This window comes from Tyto alba, unplaced genomic scaffold, assembly GCF_018691265.1.
Source record: "Tyto alba isolate M040663 unplaced genomic scaffold, T.alba_DEE_v4.0 Super-Scaffold_2, whole genome shotgun sequence".
In the NCBI taxonomy this organism is placed as follows: Eukaryota; Metazoa; Chordata; class Aves; order Strigiformes; family Tytonidae; genus Tyto; species Tyto alba.
The window spans coordinates 25,786,593-25,806,866 of NW_024881282.1; the positions used below are offsets into that span (position 1 = coordinate 25,786,593).

Genomic DNA, 20,274 nt, shown 5'->3' on the forward strand with positions numbered 1-20,274 from the left:
CTTGTGGCAGGAGCGTTCAGAGTCTCATCCTTGGGGCAGCAAAAGTCAGTTGCTCTTGCTGTTGGGAAGCCTTGAAAGCACTCTCAGAGCAGCCAGGCCTCCGTTCTGAAAAGCCCATTGACTCCACAGTCCAAGAGATTCGTGAAGTTCCAAATTACCTGTAAAATTCAGTATTTAATACATGCTGTGTGCATAGTACTCCACTGAAAACCCATTAAATCTTCTGCATAATCCATTTGCTACTATGCTAACAGATACAACATTTCAGAAAGGTATTATTTAATAAGCCTTGTGATGATCTTGTGTGAAAATCCTAGGGAAATGTCCAATATTATAATCTGTTCCTTTTTCTCTAACACAGGATGACAGCAAACAGGCTCAGTTCTTGGCTTTGGCAGTAGTCTACTTTATATCTGTTCTGATGGTCTCCAAATACCGTGATATACTAGAACCACAACGGGAAACTGCAAGGTCTGGGAGCCAAGCAGGTAGAAATATCAGACAGGAAATAAATTCACCAACAAGTACAGGTACATTTGTCTTCAAATGGCATTTTTTTTTTTTTTAGAAGTGTAATTATTTGACTACAAAGTCTTTTTCATGAGTAGTTTAAGATCTTAATAAAAAATTACTTGCTACTTTCTTCCTCTATAATCATTTGATTCTTTAATGTACATTGACAGATTTCAGTTATTCTGTATTTTTCCTTATAGTGTATAACTTATTTTCATTTGCATATTGCTTTTTTTATGCCTTTTTTTTCTTTAAACTGAAAATAATTAAAAAGAAATATGGTATCCGATAGAGTTAAAGCTGTAAAGTGTAAGATAGTTGATCAGCACAACTTTCTGAATCTGTTATTTCTAAGGAAGAAGAGATATCTTTAACTCTATACCATGAAACGTATAAACAGCAAACACAGCTGTTTGCCCATGTGGACTCCTTTTGTTTGAGTGAGGAGGTTTGTGAAAGGGTAGTGGAGGACTGAGTACTTTCTTGGGGTCCTGCTGTGTTGGTGTCTGCATTTAAAAGCCTATGGAAACAACATAATTAAAAGGAAACTTTTCCATTGCCTTCTTTGACTGAATTGTTCATGATTTTTATTAGTAGTAGTGGTTTTTACTAGCATGTGTTCTTCAGCCTGAGAGGGAGGGAGTCTGTTAGCTGTCAGAACCTGCCAGAAATTAGGGATCCAAACTTTACCCCACTTTGTTTCAAATATTTTACACTATCAGTTCAGTAGGTTTTTTCAAGTCAGATTGGATTAATTATAACTGTACCTTCTGTGTTTAAAGAGCTCAAAACAGTAACTGAATTTGTTCTTGAAGCTCTTTATGTATGTTTTTCTTCTTGTATTGATTTTTTAATTACTTTATTCATGTATTGAGTTGCTGATTTTCATTCTTCGTAGACTTTATCTTCCAATTTGTGTCATATTTACATTTAGTCATTAGTTTCTGATTCATCACGGTGTTTTAATTTACCACTTATACATAATTTTTAAAAATTACAAGTACTTGTAGGCTTTCCATTTTAAATACACATGAACATAGTTCCTTATGAGAAGTCATAATTTTTTGTGCCTTTCTGGTTATATGTTACGTTTCTGCGCTAAGGAACTTCTAGTTTCAGTGAACTATTTCATTCACGACTGTCTTGCCTGTGTGCATGTATAAATATATATATCTGTATCTATCTGTGTCTTTTTCCCCATGAATGTTGCTCTTGAAGTGCCCAAATAATAGGTATGCTGTTTCCTATCTCTTGATACGGAACCTGTTTTCTTCATTTAGAAATGCATTTTTCTGTTGGTAATACCATATGTGCATGTTTCAATGAGATAGGATATCTGTCATGGATCCACAGTGGACCAGGCCACACATGAATACTAGCTGGCTCACATTTGATTCCATGATTTTCTCCACAGTTGTGGTCATACCATCTATCCCTCACCCAAGTTTGAACCATGGATTCCTTGCCAAGTTAATTCCAGAGCAGAGCTTTGCCCACTCATTTTACAAAGGTAATATTAACATCATCTCCTAACCTGTTTGGGTGTTCTTATTTAATGTGATGTAATTCAAGAACTAACTGTGATGCAACTGTTGATAAATAAGTATACGCCTCAGGTTACATGGAGATCAGACCTGATGATACCTTAAAAACTTTAACTTCCTTCCTACATTTCTCTAGGAAATCTCTTTCCCACTTTTACTACCATTTATTAACTTTACTTATTATGAAACAAAAGAAAAAAAAAAATAAAAGCAGTCAGGAGGAGGGAATGGATGTAGAAAATTTTAAATGCTTTTGGTTTGTGATTATTCTGCTACAACATTAGGTCCATAAAAATAAAATCAGGCCTATTTTAAAAATATTGCATACCACCTAAAGTATGTAGTACTTCTGTAGTATTCCTTTTCCCCATATCTTTTCCTGTTCTTTTGCCTTCCTTTCTTGCTTTTTTTCTTGCCTTCTTGATGGTATGTAAACCTCTGATATTGTATGTATTGTGAATTACTTTATGCCTGTTAGTTAATGTGCTGTGCTTTCCTTGAAGGAAACTGCTTTTGTGACCAAAGCAACTATTATATGTTTTATGCCTGATTTGTTTTGTTTGTTTGTTTGTTTGTTTGTTTTAATAGATACTATATAATGCAGGGAATATGTTTTTCAGATGTCCTTACTTGAAAAAGAGACAATTACCTAAATATGACATTAGCCAAGTTTGCATGTACATTTCCCCATGAATTTGCATGCACTGTGCTGTGAATACAGAAATGTAAAATAGATTAAATAATTTAATCTGATGAAAATGTTCTTGATATACTTTTGAAAAATCTCAACGGGTGAAAAGATTGATTTATAAAAAGCCTAAGAGATTAAAAATTGCATCCTGTTTGTAAAGAACAGAAATAGTTAACTTCCTACTTCAGTAATAATGCAATTTATGTTTATTGTACGCTGTTCTGGCAGCGTTATATTAAAATACTCATTACATCAATTTAAACTATCACTATGTTTATCTGGCATTTCTTAAACTTTGGAGTGTGCATGTACAATATAAATTGTTTTCAATTCTAACAAGTTGTAAGCAAGAGTGTGTGATTTTGCTTAATAAGACTCTTATCTGCCATACAAAGAAAAAAATCATTTCAGATCATTCAATTTGCTGATGTAATATTCTTTGTTGTGACATAGCTGCGTTTATATGATTTAATCCATTGTTGATAAAAAAGGAATCATTTGCTCTTAGTTCAGAAGAGTACTACAGTACTGTGTGGTACTACAGAGTAAACCGCTAAAACTTCCTTAAATATTGCTTTCTCATCTTTTTATCTGTATTTAGAACATGTTTCTGTGCATCAGGCATAAAATATTTTATTTTTAGCCACCTTTTCTTGAAAATTGGTAGTGGTTCGACTGCTTTAAAACACAGTTATTTAAATACATTTTAATTTTTCTTACATTTAATACTATAAAAATAAATTATGCAATGTAAACGAGATTATATTGCTATTTCTACAAAGCTTGACATTTGATATAATGGATGGCAAAAGCAGAGGAAAAACTAATAGTTTTTATTCTTAGCCACATATAATACATGAATAAAATATATGTAATGAAAGCAGAAAAAAAGTTTAAGAAGAAATTGAAGCAGTCATACAAACTCACCAAAATATTTCAGATAAAGAATTTTTTAAGAACCGTGTCTTCTATATTATTGTCTGTAGTACTTGTTTTACCTGGAGTTCAAGTAAAATACAGCTTTGTTTTTAAAATAGTTCAATAGAGCTATAGTAAAAGTGTAAGCAGGATACAAAAGAAAAGTGTTTTGACTTTAGAAACAAATTATTTAAAAAACTAAATGTTATCTTTAGCTAGTTATTTTATTTGTTGACATCAGCACATCCTTCAAGGTTTTAACTCTGAGGTCTCAGCCTCTTACACCCGTTTCACTCACTAGAGAAGAATAACGTTTCTGCTTTTTATATTCTGAACCCAGTTCCTCAGTTTTGAACATTAGCAGGAAGTGAAATGAAAAAAATTGCCAACACTGTCAGAAAAGGCTAAAAGTCAAAACCTACTTTGTCATTACAAGAATCTTTTGTTCCAGTGGCTAAGCCAGTTGGTTTCCTTTTAGTGATCTGACATGCTTTCAGATGTTTGGCAGCAAGCATTTAATATTTGAATTTTAAATTTTAACATATTTTAACATATTATAGAGTAGTTTAATTTAGCATTTAAAAGTAAAAACACATTTTTAAGGCAAAATCCTGTTTATTAAAAAAAGGATAACAATTCAGTAGTTACATGGAAATAAAGCCTCTATATTTTATTCATTCCACATGACACTAAATGAATGTAAAGCATTCGTTCTTTGACAGTCCAATTCAATGCAGCAAATTGTATCTTTATTGTTAGAACTGTACAAGACTTCTTTGGGACAGATCTCTGTGAATTAGGGGAGAGGGATTGGTTGCTTAAAAGAAGTCTGGTTTTAGTAGATGAAATCTAATTATCTGACCAGGAAACTTCTCAGTGGTAGGGTAAGATAGGAGTAGGTATATTACTGGTATTTCAGTAAGATACTAATTTTGCTTTTAGTGATGCTTCTATTTTTTTTTCTTTATATGGGGCAATATCTTTAGTTAAAATATATTTTAGGCTGTGTGAAATCCTACTTGTCTCAGGCACATTACAGTATGTGACTGGTGTATGCTTCTTTTGAGTAACTACAGCTGACTTAAAGTGCAAATTACAAGAATTTTAAACATCGTTATATTTCATAGGAAACTTCTTGGTTCTCATTCTATCAAATGTTGACCTTTGCTTAGTGCATTGATATTATATACAAATAAAACGTAATATTAAAATAAAAGACTTCAAAATATGCTTTTCAGGGAAATATATTCTAACTTACAAATAGGTGTTTGTAACTTTATAGGTGTTAAAATAAGGATTTAATGTTTCTTTTACTGTTAATCAAATATTGTTCACAATCTGTATGTTATTTTGTGGTGCTTGAAGGAGAAAGGACACACCCAAGAAGACAAAAATAAACCAGGGGTGTCCATGACTACCATTTAACAATAAAAATGTTTATTTCTTTATAATGTTCTATACTTCTGTATTTATTTTTTCTTTCTGAGATGATCCATGAGGAGGAGAAAAATGTGTCTATATCTGTAGATTTAATCCTTGTCATAAATTTGTTGTAAGTGCTTGGGTTTCTCCTACTATTTTCTGATAACTTTAAAGGATCTGCAGTACTTCTAAAATACTCTGTGCTTAGTCCTACAAAACGTAACTTGCAAAATAAAAAGCAAGCTCACTCTCTTCAATATAGATCATATATAGTATTACTCTTTGGAGTAATTTATTATCACAGTCTCAAGGAAAGTAGCAGATCGGAACTATTCTCTTGCATCTGAAGGATATCTGAGAAACATGGCCTGACAAAAGTAAATGTTGCCAGACTTGCTTCTTTCTGTTCACAATACCAAAGAACTAGAACAAGTTAGACTTTTGAGCTGTCAGATGGCTTGGTTTCTCTGCATTTGTGAAGATTTCAAAATGCAGACTTTAAACCAAGAATTATTTAAATACAGAAGTCTGTGAAGTGGTCTAAAATGTTGCCTGGCCTACAGACCTTTTGGTTCATCAGATTTCTTCAGATGACTGTGATGAAGATAAGTTCTTTGACATAATTAAAATATGTAATATTTTACATATTTTATGTAGTAATAGCATTCAGAATGTTTTTGATGGAAGGAGAGAGTTATTTTTACCTGACTAGCCAAAGATGATGGAAACGTTCTTTATCATTTTCAGTGTCTCTGTGACTGTGAGTATTACAACAAGACCAAAAGCTCTGTATTAGATTTTCAGTTTTTATCTTGAAATCATCAGTCATACGTGAGTTCTACTCTCTGGAAAATACCAGTAGTGAATCAGTGCCTGAGATAGTCATCCTAGTCTCCCTTTACAATAGGTGGATAGAAGTTAGAGCACATTTAGAGTACAACTCATCTGGCCTGCTTTAGAGTTCTACGTCAAAGAGAGATAAATTGGGCACTAGAAATCCCTATCTTCGTCCATTCACTGTAGATGTCATTGTAGACCTCTGCCTTGGTCAGATTAATCCTGGCTCCTTTGACTAGCCTTAACTGAACTCCAGACACAAAACTTGTTTTATGACAAAAGCTGGCATGAAGTTCTTTGATCTCAGGCACTTAGTCCAATCTAATGATATTATGTACATTAGTAATATCCCCAATCCCAGAAATAGCTATAATTTGTTGCCTAAATGTTCATAGATACATATTCTTCTTTGAGTACTACATGGTTTGAAAGTAGGAACTACACAGCCATCTAAACAGTTATCTAATTTCTTCAACCTAGTGACTGGCAGGCATGTTCCACTTGTACCTGGCCTCTAATAAAGCTGAGCAGTGCATATCATTGTCCCTCCAACCGACCCTTATTTCTTCTCTACCTATCTAAAAGTGTGTAATGCAACTAATCTGCACCTTTCTCCATCGTAAACTGTTTTTGAATACCGATTTGTTTTGTTGCATGGTTGAGGGGATTTTCAGTTTTGTTCCTTTTGTCTTGTAAGTATTTCAGTCTCCTTTTTTCCCTGCTGAGTGCTTGAGATCCTCGAAGGAGACTACTCCTTTCAGTCTGATGTACTAGCAAGCTCCTTTGTAAAAATCTTTGGATTTCATCTTTAGCAGCATTTTCCACAAAGATCATGTGTGAGAAATCCTAGCTGTGTTGAATTTAATAGGAAAGCAGTGCTAAAGCTTAGTCTCTGCTCTTAGTGATGGGGGATGATTTCGAGTCCTTTGAAAAGCTTCCTTTCAAATTCAGAAGGATGAAGATAGTTCCAGTAAGTAAAGATACTTCCTGTGGAAGGCAGCCAAGCTTCTTCTGGGTTTTTTTTGCAAGCAAATGCATGAAATTAATGTTCATGTCTTTGTAGGAGGGCTATCAAGACTCTTAAAAGGCTTCTGACTTACTGGTACATTCTGCAAGTGCATCTGAGCAGTGGAATTTGCCAGTTCCCACAGCCATTTTAAGATAAAATTGTGTTAGTCAAGACATCATTAGTGTTCTTTACTTCTGGTCAGCAAGAACTAGCATTGTGAATGGAGCATAAGATGCTGAAACTTGTATTTCTGGAACAGCAGCAATTGGAATAGCTAAGAAAATCATGTTTTGTTCTTGCTTGATTTCTCCACTAAGACAGGGATGTTTTTCCCAAAATTGGTATGAAAATATCTCTAACTGGAAGGTGTGGAAGTTGAGACTGAAAAATTGAGAGTAACCCTTTCTTTTCTTTTACCAGTTAGAGGGTAATCAGTACATATTTTGAGAGCAGAAATATCTTGTCATTGGAATGAGACACAGGAGAAACAGAGGAGCATACTAGCTTCCATTAATAGCAACTAATCAGCCTTATTATGTGAAACCAAGTAACCTCTTCAAATTACAGCTACAAATTTGAAGTAGTTTTAGCCATGGTGGATCACTTAATAATCAAGAAAGCTCATCTTGTCATTGCTGAAGCTGTCCTTGCTTACCTTGAGGGTTTATTGGACTACTGCATCTTTCAGCAGTGCTTCCACATCTCCAGCAGTGGAAAAAGTGAAAATAATATTTATTTACATGTCAGCTGTCAGCCCGTTAATTACTGAAAACACAATTTATGTTAACCGAATAATGGAAAGATATTTTCAGTTGAAAACTGATGTTTCCACTTAGCATTATTCAGGAGTGTTTCGGAAATTAAAGCATTGCAGCAGTGCAATTCACCTTGTAACATATTGTGTGAAGAAAGTCAATAGGTGGCTTATCACATTTTACAAAAAAATGGATTGGCTTTTCAATTCCCTTGATATCACTGTCTGTATTTTTCCCAGAGCACTGTAAATGAAAAGATTTCTTAAAGATATGTGCTGCGGATGGACTGGAAGCTATTGATTTTCTTTTCTTTATAGAAAAAAACTATATTAAAAAGTTTCAGAAACAGCTTTTTCTTTGAAGACAAGTAAAGCATCAAGTTTTTCTGATCTCGCAGATATACAGTACTCTGGGGGTTTGTACATTGCTATACTGTTGTTTATATTCTTAATATAGCAGCATGAGATTTCCAGCTTGTTTTTAAACTAAGTATTTTGCATAAGGATAGCAATCTAACTGTGCAAAGTGGACTAAAGGACTCATTTCCACTGCCTGTCAAAATATCCTTTGCCTCCACGAAGTCCTGACAAAAGTCATGGCTCCATCTTCCTCAAAATCTAGTTGTACATGTTTTCAAGAAACTGAGGGAAGTGTTATAACAGACATGGATGATAACCATGAGAGTCATAAAATTCAAATTCTACTGAATTTCTGCCTGCTGCTCAAAATTATCATACTGCTTTCCTGATAAAGTATATGCTGCTTATTCCAACCACTTCTGAGAGCACATGCATTTGACGATCATGAGATAGCAATAAATACACCTTGATCTAATATTTATTGCCCTTTGCAAACTATTTAAGGCATCAGAAGAAAGGTTTGCACATATATTTCATTATTCATTGATCAGTCATTATGTACACATGAAGCAATTGTAAGAGGGAGGGGTTTTTTTTAAGTAACATCAATACTTATTTTCATTTGTGTGTACAAATTACAGATGCTTTAAAAGTTTTTAGTTTTTCAAAGTAGTTCTTAAAACATTTTTTGTATAAGTTTCATCATCTTTATAGAACATACTCTGTGCTTCACTGTTAAATATTGTTGCTGGATGCTGTAAACTAAATGACAATTTTTTTTCTTTCTTTTGCAAGAAATGTCTTATCACAAAAAGCATCAGCTTTCTTAGCATGGGTCAGAAATAAAGATAATATCATAGGCAACTGCCAACTAATCTATTTCTTCATTATATATTTTTGAGTTTACACAAGACAAAAATAAAAAATAATAAAAATAGAAACTGACAAAAACTAGGGAAATTCACTTAGAAATAATACATATAACCATATTGTTCCTAATTTGTATTTGTTTTTCAAAAGTAAACAGCTGGTTTTATACTCTGAAGTTGACCTTTCTTTAATACAACTTTTCATTTTCTTAAATTGATTTTATCTTCTGTCTTTTTTAGTTAATGCCTTGGTAATGCATTGTTTTAGAACTGCTGGCATTTTGTTTGGTAACCAATCAGACTGAGGCACAGGTGTCTTTGTCTATCAAGCACTGAGTGAAAGAGGTTTGATTAGTAAGGAAGAACTAAGACATTGATTAATGTTGCCCAGATGGATCGGAGTTATGTCTGTCATAAGCAGCTTCCTTAATAACCTTTCTGTGGTCAAGGTAGAAGGAGCTGCTCTGTGTGCAAGCCTGGGTTGAGGAGTGACTGCAGAGAAAGAAAGAAATTATAAGAATTTTTAGGAATTTGAGAAAACAGAAGCAACTTCCAGTGAGCTAAAAGAGAAGACATGCACTTACAGGTGTTCAGCTGTGAAAAACAGCTGATGATAACTCTGTCCTCTCCAATCACTTCCCAGCCTTGATTTCCCCACCCTGTCCCCCTTGCTTCATTTCTCTCCCACTTCTGAGCCTCTCTGTTTCCCCTGGTCCAGAGCTACATCCTTCCTCCACACAAATCCACTCTGCTTAAAAGGAAATTCCCAACCCTCTGTCTTGAATCTCCCGTCTGAAGATCTGCGCCCCTTTCAGTTGCCAAACCACCCCAGAGTCTTTCATATCTGATCTTCCCCAGTCCCCCAGTTCTCAGCTGTGTTCCTCCTGCCCTCAGCCCTTCATGTTGGAGCCCTGGGCTGTCTTTGATTGTGGCTTTCACTCTTCCCAGCCAGATGCTGCATTGGCCCGTGCTCCACTTCCACCTCTTTCATGGGCATGACTGCTGGCACTCTGTTAGACAGACAACTGAACCTACGCTGTTGCACTGCTATCCTTGCAGAAGCAAAGGGCCAGCTTTAGGTCTGGCAGGAATTTTAGAAACCTGAGTAAATGGTCTGGCTAAGTAACAGATCCAGGCTAAATGCTGGCTGCGTTTATCAAACGTTTTCTTAGATGAAAACCTGACGGTGCAAGAGCGACAAATAGTAACCTTAAGTGAGGCTCTTTTTCCTGACTTTTTTTATAATTCAGTTAACAAGAAAACTTGTTTAGAAAAATTTTTAGAACAGCAAATGAGTTCTGCAAAATGAAAGTCAGTGTTGCTCAGATGGCCTTGCCTCAGAAATAACAGAACCCCATGAACCCCATTAGTGCAGCACGACCAACTTTGCCTATTAATGCATAGTTATTACGTGAAGAGTAATACTGGCCATGCTGCCAAAATGGGTACACGTTATGTGTTTGGTTCATGACCAGAATCACTATACAGGGAGTTTTTACTCTGGTCTCTTTGAAACTTTCACACAGAAATAGAAAAGCCAACAGGGCCAAAGGTCCTGAGTAGGTATAGAGCAGTTTGGCATCTTGATGTTCCTTTTAGGGTGATTCTCACTGTTGTGCCTCAACCTCTGAGGACATTTCTATTGCAACTCCATTCTTGGTTACTCCTTTCAATGTACTTTTAAATCATACCCATATTACTCTTTGGTTCCATCTTCATACTTAGTTTCTCATCTGTTTAATTGTGCTGCTTCTCATACATGACAAGTAGTAGATAAGTGTTGTAAGAATTTTTTCACTCCGTCTTTATAGCCTAGAGCTTAGGAATTGTTTCATCGACTCTGCTGACTATGGAGGAAGCTGTAATATCACCACCTGTTTGGATTGAAAGCATTTTCAGCTTGTAGTGTACTGTCCCTGAAAGTTTGTAGAATACTACAAAGAGGTATATAAAAGGCAGCTAATAAGGTTATTATCAATGCCTTAAGATGGCTGTACAGAAAACAACTCATAAGTGTTCCAGTGCACATGCAGACTGAAAGGTGGCAACAACTCCTATATCAAGATTGCTCCAAACCTTCCATTGTCAGATGTTGCTACATTGTTTGCAGCAGAAATTTGACAATGATTTGGAATAGTATGACTTTCAAATAAATTTTCAGCGATATTGACAGCAGTTAAAAATAATAATTTTCATATGGTTTTTTGAAAATTTTCAGCTGATTTTTATCTAGTAGGGAGGTTTAATGAAATTAAAAATAAAAAGACCATAGGGATATACACATAATTTTTCAATTTTTTTTAAGTAAATAAAGATTAAAAGCAGAATATTTTGTGTTGTCATTTTTTATAATGGCAAAATTGTATTTATTTATCACAGATATGAACTGTCTCATTAGTAAGTTAATAAACATGGGGAATTTTGTATTTTTTAGGCATATGGAAGCAGTGCAAGAGCTATTTAGGTAACTCAGTAGGTTAAAACAATTACAATGCACTTCATAAATCACAAGCAAACAAGATATTTTAGGGAAGGAGCGTGACAGATGAGGTCACCAGATATACAATATGTCATTTAGTTAACTTAAGCCCATATTTTTCCCATAATGTAGTAGATGAACTCATTAGTCACAATGAAAAACAGTAAGAAGGAGGCATCTGGCTTCCAACTGCCTATTTCTGACAGGGTTAAGATCGCTGGATCTAGTAGTTTCTGCTTTGTCTACTGACATGGCCCTGTGCTGCAGAAAACTGATGAGGTTTGCTGAAAATTTACAGGCTTACTGTCACAATGTTACAACATAAACAGATGCAATCAGTTACATTTTTGCTTCTGTTCATGTTTATCATTTTGCTAAGTTGCTTTGAGTATTTAGGATTTTTATAAAAGCATACAGGTTACTGGTTCGCCATTTTTGTAAATAACTTTATGAAGAAGTATTCTTTATTCCTGGATTCTGAAGGCAACAGAAGTGCTATGACACATAAATGAACATAGAATAAAACTTGTGAATATGCACTGTTGCAACTAAATTGGTTGAGTTTTGTGACCAATGGTAAGTAGTTTATAATTTAGCTAAAATAGTACTAATAATAATTCTGATATAGAAGGTCTTATAATACATCTTTTCAGACGTATTTATTTCAATTTCACAAATACTAATTTGCTGGTATTCTGTTGAGAGGCAGCTAGTAAGCAGTTTTATCTGTTCCGAGTTTATTTTCCTTTGATTTACAAAAAGTAAATTGGACCTTTTAAACCCCTATTCATTTAGCTTGTTTGATGTTTTAAAGATGAGAGTTAATGTATTGGATTTAGGTAGTTTTTAGAGATGATTATTCATAGTGATAAATCAGACTTAGCTTCATTGACTTAGTGCAGAATCTTCACATAAGGTACTGGAGACACCATAAGAAAAGTAAAGATACAAGTCTGGTTTCCGTGGAAATCAAGTATCCATACACTTACCTGTATATAGAATAACTTCCCTTGATAATTTTTTTCCTAAATCATTTTAATTAGTGTTATCTATTGTATAGTACGTCATATCTGAATTCTATATCCACAAATTTAATTTTCCATTTCTAGCTTCAAATGGTGCAATCCTCTAGGCACTTTATTCGCATTTGGGAACAAAGGATTACAAGGCATCTGCTGAGTAATTAAGTACAGTCCCATTTATAATGTCTTGAAATTAGTTCTGGTTTTTTAGCTTAGTACTCTGACTGGAAAGCTATTCCAGAATCTTAATTCAATATTGATGGCTGTCACCTCCCAAACTAGATTTATTCCTGGTGAGTTTGCACTTAGTTTTCCTCATGACAACTCTTCCATCTATCTTAAATCCTTTTTTTGGAGTTTGCATCCTGAATATACATGTGTGATAGCTGTTGCATACCCTCTCAGTATTAGTTGGGCCAGACTGTATCAGCCAAACTCTTTTTTTCTGCAACAGTAGATCACTGTGGATCTCTGCAGTGTCAATTCCATCTTTCTCAAATATAACAGCATACACAGTATTCTGTAATGAACCCTACTAAAGCCTTCTCTAATGCCATTAATACTTAACTGTTGCAGGAGCTACTTCTTAAAAAAAGTTTGAAATCACATTTGCCTTTTCCATGGCAGTGGTGTATTGGTAACTGAACAGTTACCCAGTGACTGATGTGTCCAGGTCCTTCACTTTAGTCATTTCCAGTTGATGAATTCCAGTTATAATGGGAATCTCTGTGTTAGTCACTGGATGCATAGCTTTTCACTATTAAATGTAATTTGCAGTTCTGTTGTAATGACTTCTATAATCATCCTTCTGTGGCCATCAGTTGTACCTTTTAGCTTTCTCATCAGCAAATTCCACCAGAAATTTTTTACTTCTTTACCTGAAAACTTTATTAAAATTTTAAATGTGGTAACTCCCATGGTAGCTTATCTCAGTCTGATGTTTTTACTTTTGAAACTATATGATGGCTCCTTCTTAGCCAGTTTCTTTTCCCACATTCTATTAATTTCCAGGTTCTCCTGACTAAATTACTATCTGTTGTGACAGCCCCAGATTTACTGAATTTTTCTACATTGGCACATTATTTTCCTTGAGCAATAAATATTTAAAAAGCTCTTTTAGCAAAGCAATTATGTAATCTGTCATTCCATTACTATTTTTTACATCAAAATAAATCCTGAAATCTTGCATACTGTTGAAGGCTTGTAGGTGTCCAGATCATTTTTTCCCCTTTCTTAAAAAAAGAAGCCGCGTGTGGTTTTCTCCAGTCATATGTAAGTGAAGATGGCAACTTGTTCGGCAAAAGTACTTGCTACTAGACCAGTAATTTCATAGGCTGTTTCTTTCAACACTGGCTTGGAGTTAGTTCATTCACTTGATTTTAATACATTGAAATCTCCTGGTTTAGTTAGGGTATTTGAATTTCCACAACAGCAATTCTATTAGCTGTCCTATTTTCTGTTCATCATTATTGACCTTGATGAAAATTGAGGTTAGCTGTATTGTAACTTCACCGTGTAGTGGACAGTCTTCTTTTTTCAGTGTCCTTTTTTCATTTCTGTAATAATGGAACCTTAGGCTATTTTACTTACCATACACTACAGTGGCAACAATCTGCTTAACTGGCAGTCTAGTCCTACTTTTCCCTTCAGTTGAAAAGTGGTGTCTTTGTATGGATGAAGTTTAGAGACAAACAAGCAGAAAATTAATTAGGATCATTCTGTGGATCAGATGTCCTTCTATGCCAAATATAGGCAGTAGTAAGTAGATATGGATTTTTTTACTTCCTGACCCGGCAGATGCTTAAGTGCATTTCATGCAGCTCATAAATCCAGATTCTACTTCTTGCTTCACAAAGCAGGGCTCATTTCTATTTGATAAGATGTGTTTAAGGCACTTAGGAGAAAGAGAAGAAGGAAGTGGCTTTAGCGTTTATGTCTGTTAAAAGAAGAAAACAATACTACTTATAGTGGGTTGTTCTGCTTTGTATTTTTAAAAGCCTCTTCCATCTATATCTGTTTGTTAATACCTGTACACATGAAGAAGTTTACACTACCATTACTTCACACACGTAACTAATCTCAGACAGAATTTTTTATGTGCACATACACACACACACATGTATGCCCATGTGGTAATTAGGTAGATATTTTACACCTGACTGTATCAAACAACTGGTAATAAGTTATATGACTGTTACTAAAGTTACATTTCTGAAGCGTATTTTGTTTGGAATAGTGAAAATGGCAGAGCTTAATCTAAATATGTTGCAAGATATTTTCCATAATATCTAAACTGCTATATCAGAAACGTAAAAAAACAAAACAAAACAAAACCAAAAAAAAAAAAAAAAAAAACAAAACAACAAAAAAAACCCACCAAACCTGTTCTTATTTCATACATAAGGCAGCTAAATTTTATAATCAAGACAAGTGATCCAATGAAAATAAGGTAGTTTAGAAATAAATTTAAAAACCAGTTTGAGTGCAAGCTCTATGTCATTAAAAATAGCCACAGTCTGTTGCTTTTAAAAAATGTAACCAAAAAAAATGAATATGGAAGTTATTCACAACTCTAGCTAACTTTCCACTAAGCATAGCAAATTATTCTTATTTAATGAAGTTGTTGTGTCTGTTTCACTGAAGTAATTAATAGAAGACAACTTTTCTCGGTTACAAGATGTTGTAGAGTCCCTTTCAATCTGGAAATGTTCCAAACTCAACAGATTTCACTCACCCATCTCTATAAAGCTCTGTTTATTTTGTTCCTGACATTTGCCTAAAAGAATTACCAAATTTTACCTTTTGTGGGGAAGGGGGACTTATCTAAAGAATCGACAATAATACTTTTTTTTTATTATTCATGTATAAATAAATTTGTATTCAATTTAATGGTATGTGTGTAAAAATTTGTATAATACATATTTTAAACAAAAGACAAAGAAAACAAAAAGTCTAGCAGTCTTCTTTTGAATGCAAGCTTAATATTTACTGACAGCAATGACTACATTTTATAGTAATCCTAATGCATAAGTGATTTCATTTTTCTCTTCCAGTAGTCTTACAGATCATATAGATATTCAGTCAATAGGTTATAATTTTTAATGTTGTTTTTTCTGGCAGTATTTTGCTATTTGATTACTCTGTGAGTAGTGGGCTGTAATTTTTAAATGTCACTGAGCTTGCATAATGCAACTTTGGCTCCCTCTTCCATGATTTTATATATGCCAAACAGCTGTTGAAAGCAAAATGTTTTGTATGTAAAATGAGGTTTTAAGGTTTAAACTACTAAGATTTGTGGGCTTTCTAACACATTTCTGGCTTGTAAAACGTTAGGATCTTATTTTTAGGAAAAAAAAAAATTATAAATATTGTTCATAATCTCTATTTCACTGCAGAGACACCAACTGTATTTCCAGAAAATATCAAAGATAAAGAAACACCAACACCAGTTGAAGATATTCAGCTGGAAAGCTCTATTCCTCATACAGATTCTGGAATTGGAGATGAACAGATGCCCAATATTTTGAATGGGACAGACTTGGAGACCAGCACTGGCCCTGATGCTATGAGTGAGCTGTTGTCTACTTTGTCTTCAGAAGTGAAGAAATCTCAGGAGAGCTTAACGGAAAGCCCCAGTGAAATCCTGAAACCCGCATCATCGATATCCAGTATCAGCCAAAGTAAAGGCATCAATGTCAAGGAAATACTGAAAAGTCTTGTGGCAGCTCCTGTTGAAATCGCAGAATGTGGTCCGGATCCGATCCCTTACCCCGATCCTGCACTGAAGAGAGAAGCTCAGGCTATTCTTCCCATGCAGTTTCACTCATTTGACAGGTATATAGCTGGATTCATTATTTTATGTTGATATAATTCAGAAGTTTGAAGGATTTTTTTTTTTAACATGGTTATTCTTCTATTGGTTTGTATTAGACTATGTTAAAAACCATCTGCATTACTTCCCCTTTTCTGTGTTACCAAAATGGACCGTATAGTATAGAAAAAAGTAATTCACCTTGTTTTTCTCTGTCAGTAGTGAATAAAACTCTACAAGGTACTTGGAAAACAAGCCTTTTGTAAAGAATATTTTTGCAATAAAATCTTTTCTCCTTTAAAACAGCATTTTGGTGAGGAGGAGGGGTAATATCTGCTGATACAGAACAGACTGTGCAGAGATTCAGTCGAGTATTCTTTCAAAGGATTGAGTCTTAATTGGATCCATCATTGCACTGTTTTCTGGTATTGAAATGCTTCGACCATGGCAAATTGCTTGCATGGTTGTGGTGGAAACCAGTTTCCTTTTAGGTCTTTAAACAGCAAATACGCTCAAAAGTTAGTGTTTAAAAATAACTGCTGAACATTTCCACAAAGAGTCCTTTGTTTCTCTTTTTAGGCTGTAGCTTCTCAGCTTCTAATGAATATACTTTTCTTTAAATGTCCAGTCCATCTCAGTTATCCTGAACATAGAAGCTGTGGTAAGACTGTGCAATTGACAACATCCTTCCAGAAGAAGGGTAACCTGTTCCATTGTGGGTTCAATCGTATCCTGTGCAATGAGCTAACTCTTATGAGTGTTGATCTGGTAGCACTTTCCAGTATGACAAGAGCCCTGCAGTTCCTTCATAAACATATTTTTAAAATGTAAAATATGGAATCAAGACTTAAGTAAAAAATATGATAAAACACGTCTCGAAATTTTAAGCAAAGTTGTAGAAATATATTAGTTCATTATGCAGGTAAAGAATTAAAATTCTGGAGGAAATAAAAAATAAAACAAGAAAATTACTATATTGTGATTTATGAGAAAAATCCATCTGCTTTTACAGAAAACCTGCAAAAATGTCAGAAATGTCTTCATTAATGTCTTAAGAAAAACAATATGCAATCAGTGTTTTCAGTGTAATGTAAGCAGTAAAGTACAAGAAGATAACATGAAAATTTTAGAATAAAAGCGAAGAACTTTTTCATTATGAGTTCCACAGAAAAACTGGTGCCTTTTTGTCTGTACGTATATATAAATGCTGAGGCTGCTTTTCTGAAATTATTCAATAAACAATCAGCATCTGTTGTACCAAAGATTGGACCAAGGCAGGAAAAGTGAAATGTGCATTAGATGCAATGAATATATCCCTTTCTAATAATATTTTAAGAGTTAAGGCCATTCTAGAGAAAGCTCATTTAGCAACTGTTTCATTAAGAGGATATCTTTTGTTCATCAATCTGTATGTTTTGATTTAGAGTGATTTCAGTGTGATGTGAAAAATATTTATTTTCCTATACAGTTAGGATTTTTTCCTTACCCTCTGTGAGGAACCATCATAATCGGGAATGCATTCTTGTACATTAAGCACTACAAAAATGTGTATTGCCTGCAGAATTAATAGCACCTGACTGTAACCACCAGAAAGTTACCTTAGTTGAACCTGTTCGACTAAATTTATACCTGGGTCAGTTAAGAAAAATACTTCATTCAGAGGATTGTTGTTAATTCACAAAATGCTAGGCATCTAAATTAAAATATCACCTCATGAGATGTCTTTGTCATTGTTAAAGGGAACTGTTTCAAGAGTTTTATTCTGCATTTCTAAATTACAATTTTATAAGAAAACATTAAAAACTAAAGGGCTACATTAGGTTGGCCATAACCTGCATTCAGTGTGTGCACTTCCATTAGATTCTTCTTGAAACATTGTGACTGCTTGTACATTTTGAATGTCATTATTAATAGCTGCTATTACAGAATTATGGAATTATTTGAGAGGTGCTTCATGTCTAGACCTTACGGATTTTTGTAGGCATTTCATACCTCATAAGTTTGCTTAGGAGATAGAGGGTTTAGTGGTTTGTTTTTTCCCTATCCTGCTACCCTGCTGACCAAGTTGTGATTCCATGATTTCCTGTACAAAGTGTACAGCTGTGTTTGTATCTTGATAGCGTATGTTGTAACATGTCAGCCATTGGCATTGTTTACTTCTTCAGCAAAATAAAAAAGGTAATGGTTGAAATTTAGGCAAAAGTTTTGCATCAATTTTGTTGGGATATTTTGTTTCTCTTAAATAAATGATCCTACTATCTGATTTTGCTGAGTGAAGTAGATCATGCTTTTTAATATAACCAACAACTATGAGGGAAAATTGGCAGGTTCAGGCAGGTCCCAACAGATCAGGAAGTGTTAAATTATCTTCTCCAACTAAATGGATGTTATTGAACTGTGGGCATCTTGATAAAAACACTGATGTTCTTAGCCCACAAGACCTCAGCTGTATGGTTGTACCTCATGGCTGCATTAGTGAATGATGACCGCTGTTCAGGGAAATACTTCTCTGTGCAGTTTGCTCATATTTTCAAAGTACTTAATTGACCACTGTGGCAATCTTTGGAGACAAAAGATGGGTGGTGTTGTCGCTTCTATTTTTCAGGTTACAAAGGAGGAGCAGATTGAGATCTTGACTCTCTAACTTTTCATGGGGGGTGAAACAAAGGTTAGGGGAAAAAGATTGTGAATAGCATATTGAAATAATATTAGAATTAATTAAAATATTAAGAAAGCAACATGACTTTTAGCTTGTGGTGGCATATGATCATTTTCTGTTGCCAATAGTATCCCAATTATCACTGAAAAACTGAAAAAAAATACAGCATGATTGTTTTTCTATACTTGTTCATGTAAATATAATTGTGTTTACTGATAAAAAATAACAGTTAAATACTATACGCTGCATATTTTAAAAAAGCTAACACTATGCCTGTGGACCATATTTCTGTAGGATCTTCTATCGCTGTAGTTTATGCAGCTCTTGGTACTTCACTGAGCAGTGTGGCTGTTGGTCATGTTTATTCTCTCTAGGGAGAATCATGAGCAATGGAGTGTATTGTTTTGTCAGGTTTTATTTGTTTCAATTTTTATAAAATATGCACAGTGATTCCATATTTATAAGCAATTCAATGTTAGAGAAATATATTTTTCACTTTAGTCAAAAAGATATTCTTAGTCCTTCTGAGGCTAGACTTTATTTTATTTTTGCATTTGGATGTCTGAGTGCCCTGTAAAAGAAGAGTTGAGGTAATAAGTAATTAGTAGAAAAGTAAATCTATTTTTGGTGTTTTAAAGTTATTTCTTTAATTATAATCACTGATCTTACATGCAGGTAAATGCCATGTAATGCAAACTCCTGTAAGTGGAACTGAAGCTAAGAATTCTGTTTTATCACTTAATATGATGTGTTTTGCTCTGCATGCTCTTTTAATTGCACATTTCTAATGTGTTCGTAAGAGTCATATTATGTATGTACACATTGTGTAATAGGCTACAGTGTATTCGTCTGCTGTAGAATTTGTGCAGTCATAAATGAAATATAAAAGCGGAAAGTGTGTCCAACATGTTTTATCAAACAGGACTTGTGTGTTGTTAATGTATGCAGCAGTTCAAGTACTATCGAATGTAAATGATGAGGTGATATTGATGAAAGGAGGGGATTGAGGTCTCGGGGGGCGCTGATGACGGATTGAACAGAAGCGGCCTTGCACCGCACGTAACTCAAGTCTGTCGTCTTCACCGCTCAAAGCCGTAATGGGAGGTGGCAGTCTGAAATGAGTTGCCACGGCAAAGAGTATTATTTTTGAAATGCTTTCACACAAATCACTAGGCCCTGCATACAACTTAGTTTCATGCTTTAATGTCATCAGGAGGCACAAATTGGTGTGTCTAATTGTTTGCCACCTGCCAGCAAAATGAGCTGCCAGCCAGCCAGACGGGTTTGATTGTCTGTCAGCTCTTCAATAGATTGAGAGTGACAACATCAAAAATTTCACTTCAAACTCTGAAGCTTTGAGCAGCTTTTCAGAGACCTCTTCCCCAC

General features: G+C 34.5%; 1 protein-coding gene across 9 annotated transcripts in view; it reads left to right on the forward strand.

The window, feature by feature from the left end:
* Positions 1–20,274, forward strand: part of NBEA (neurobeachin) — a 518,250-nt gene that overhangs the window by 193,209 nt on the left and 304,767 nt on the right. For 7 of the 9 annotated variants that reach the window (XM_042793382.1, XM_042793373.1, XM_042793375.1 and 4 more), the window contains 3 exons: positions 362–530; positions 1,928–2,023; positions 15,814–16,252. In XM_042793382.1, the coding sequence (XP_042649316.1) occupies positions 362–530; positions 1,928–2,023; positions 15,814–16,252 (704 nt within the window). The remainder of the gene's footprint in view (positions 1–361; positions 531–1,927; positions 2,024–15,813; positions 16,253–20,274) is intronic. The other 2 variants (XM_042793380.1, XM_042793381.1) reach the window with 1 other exon arrangement.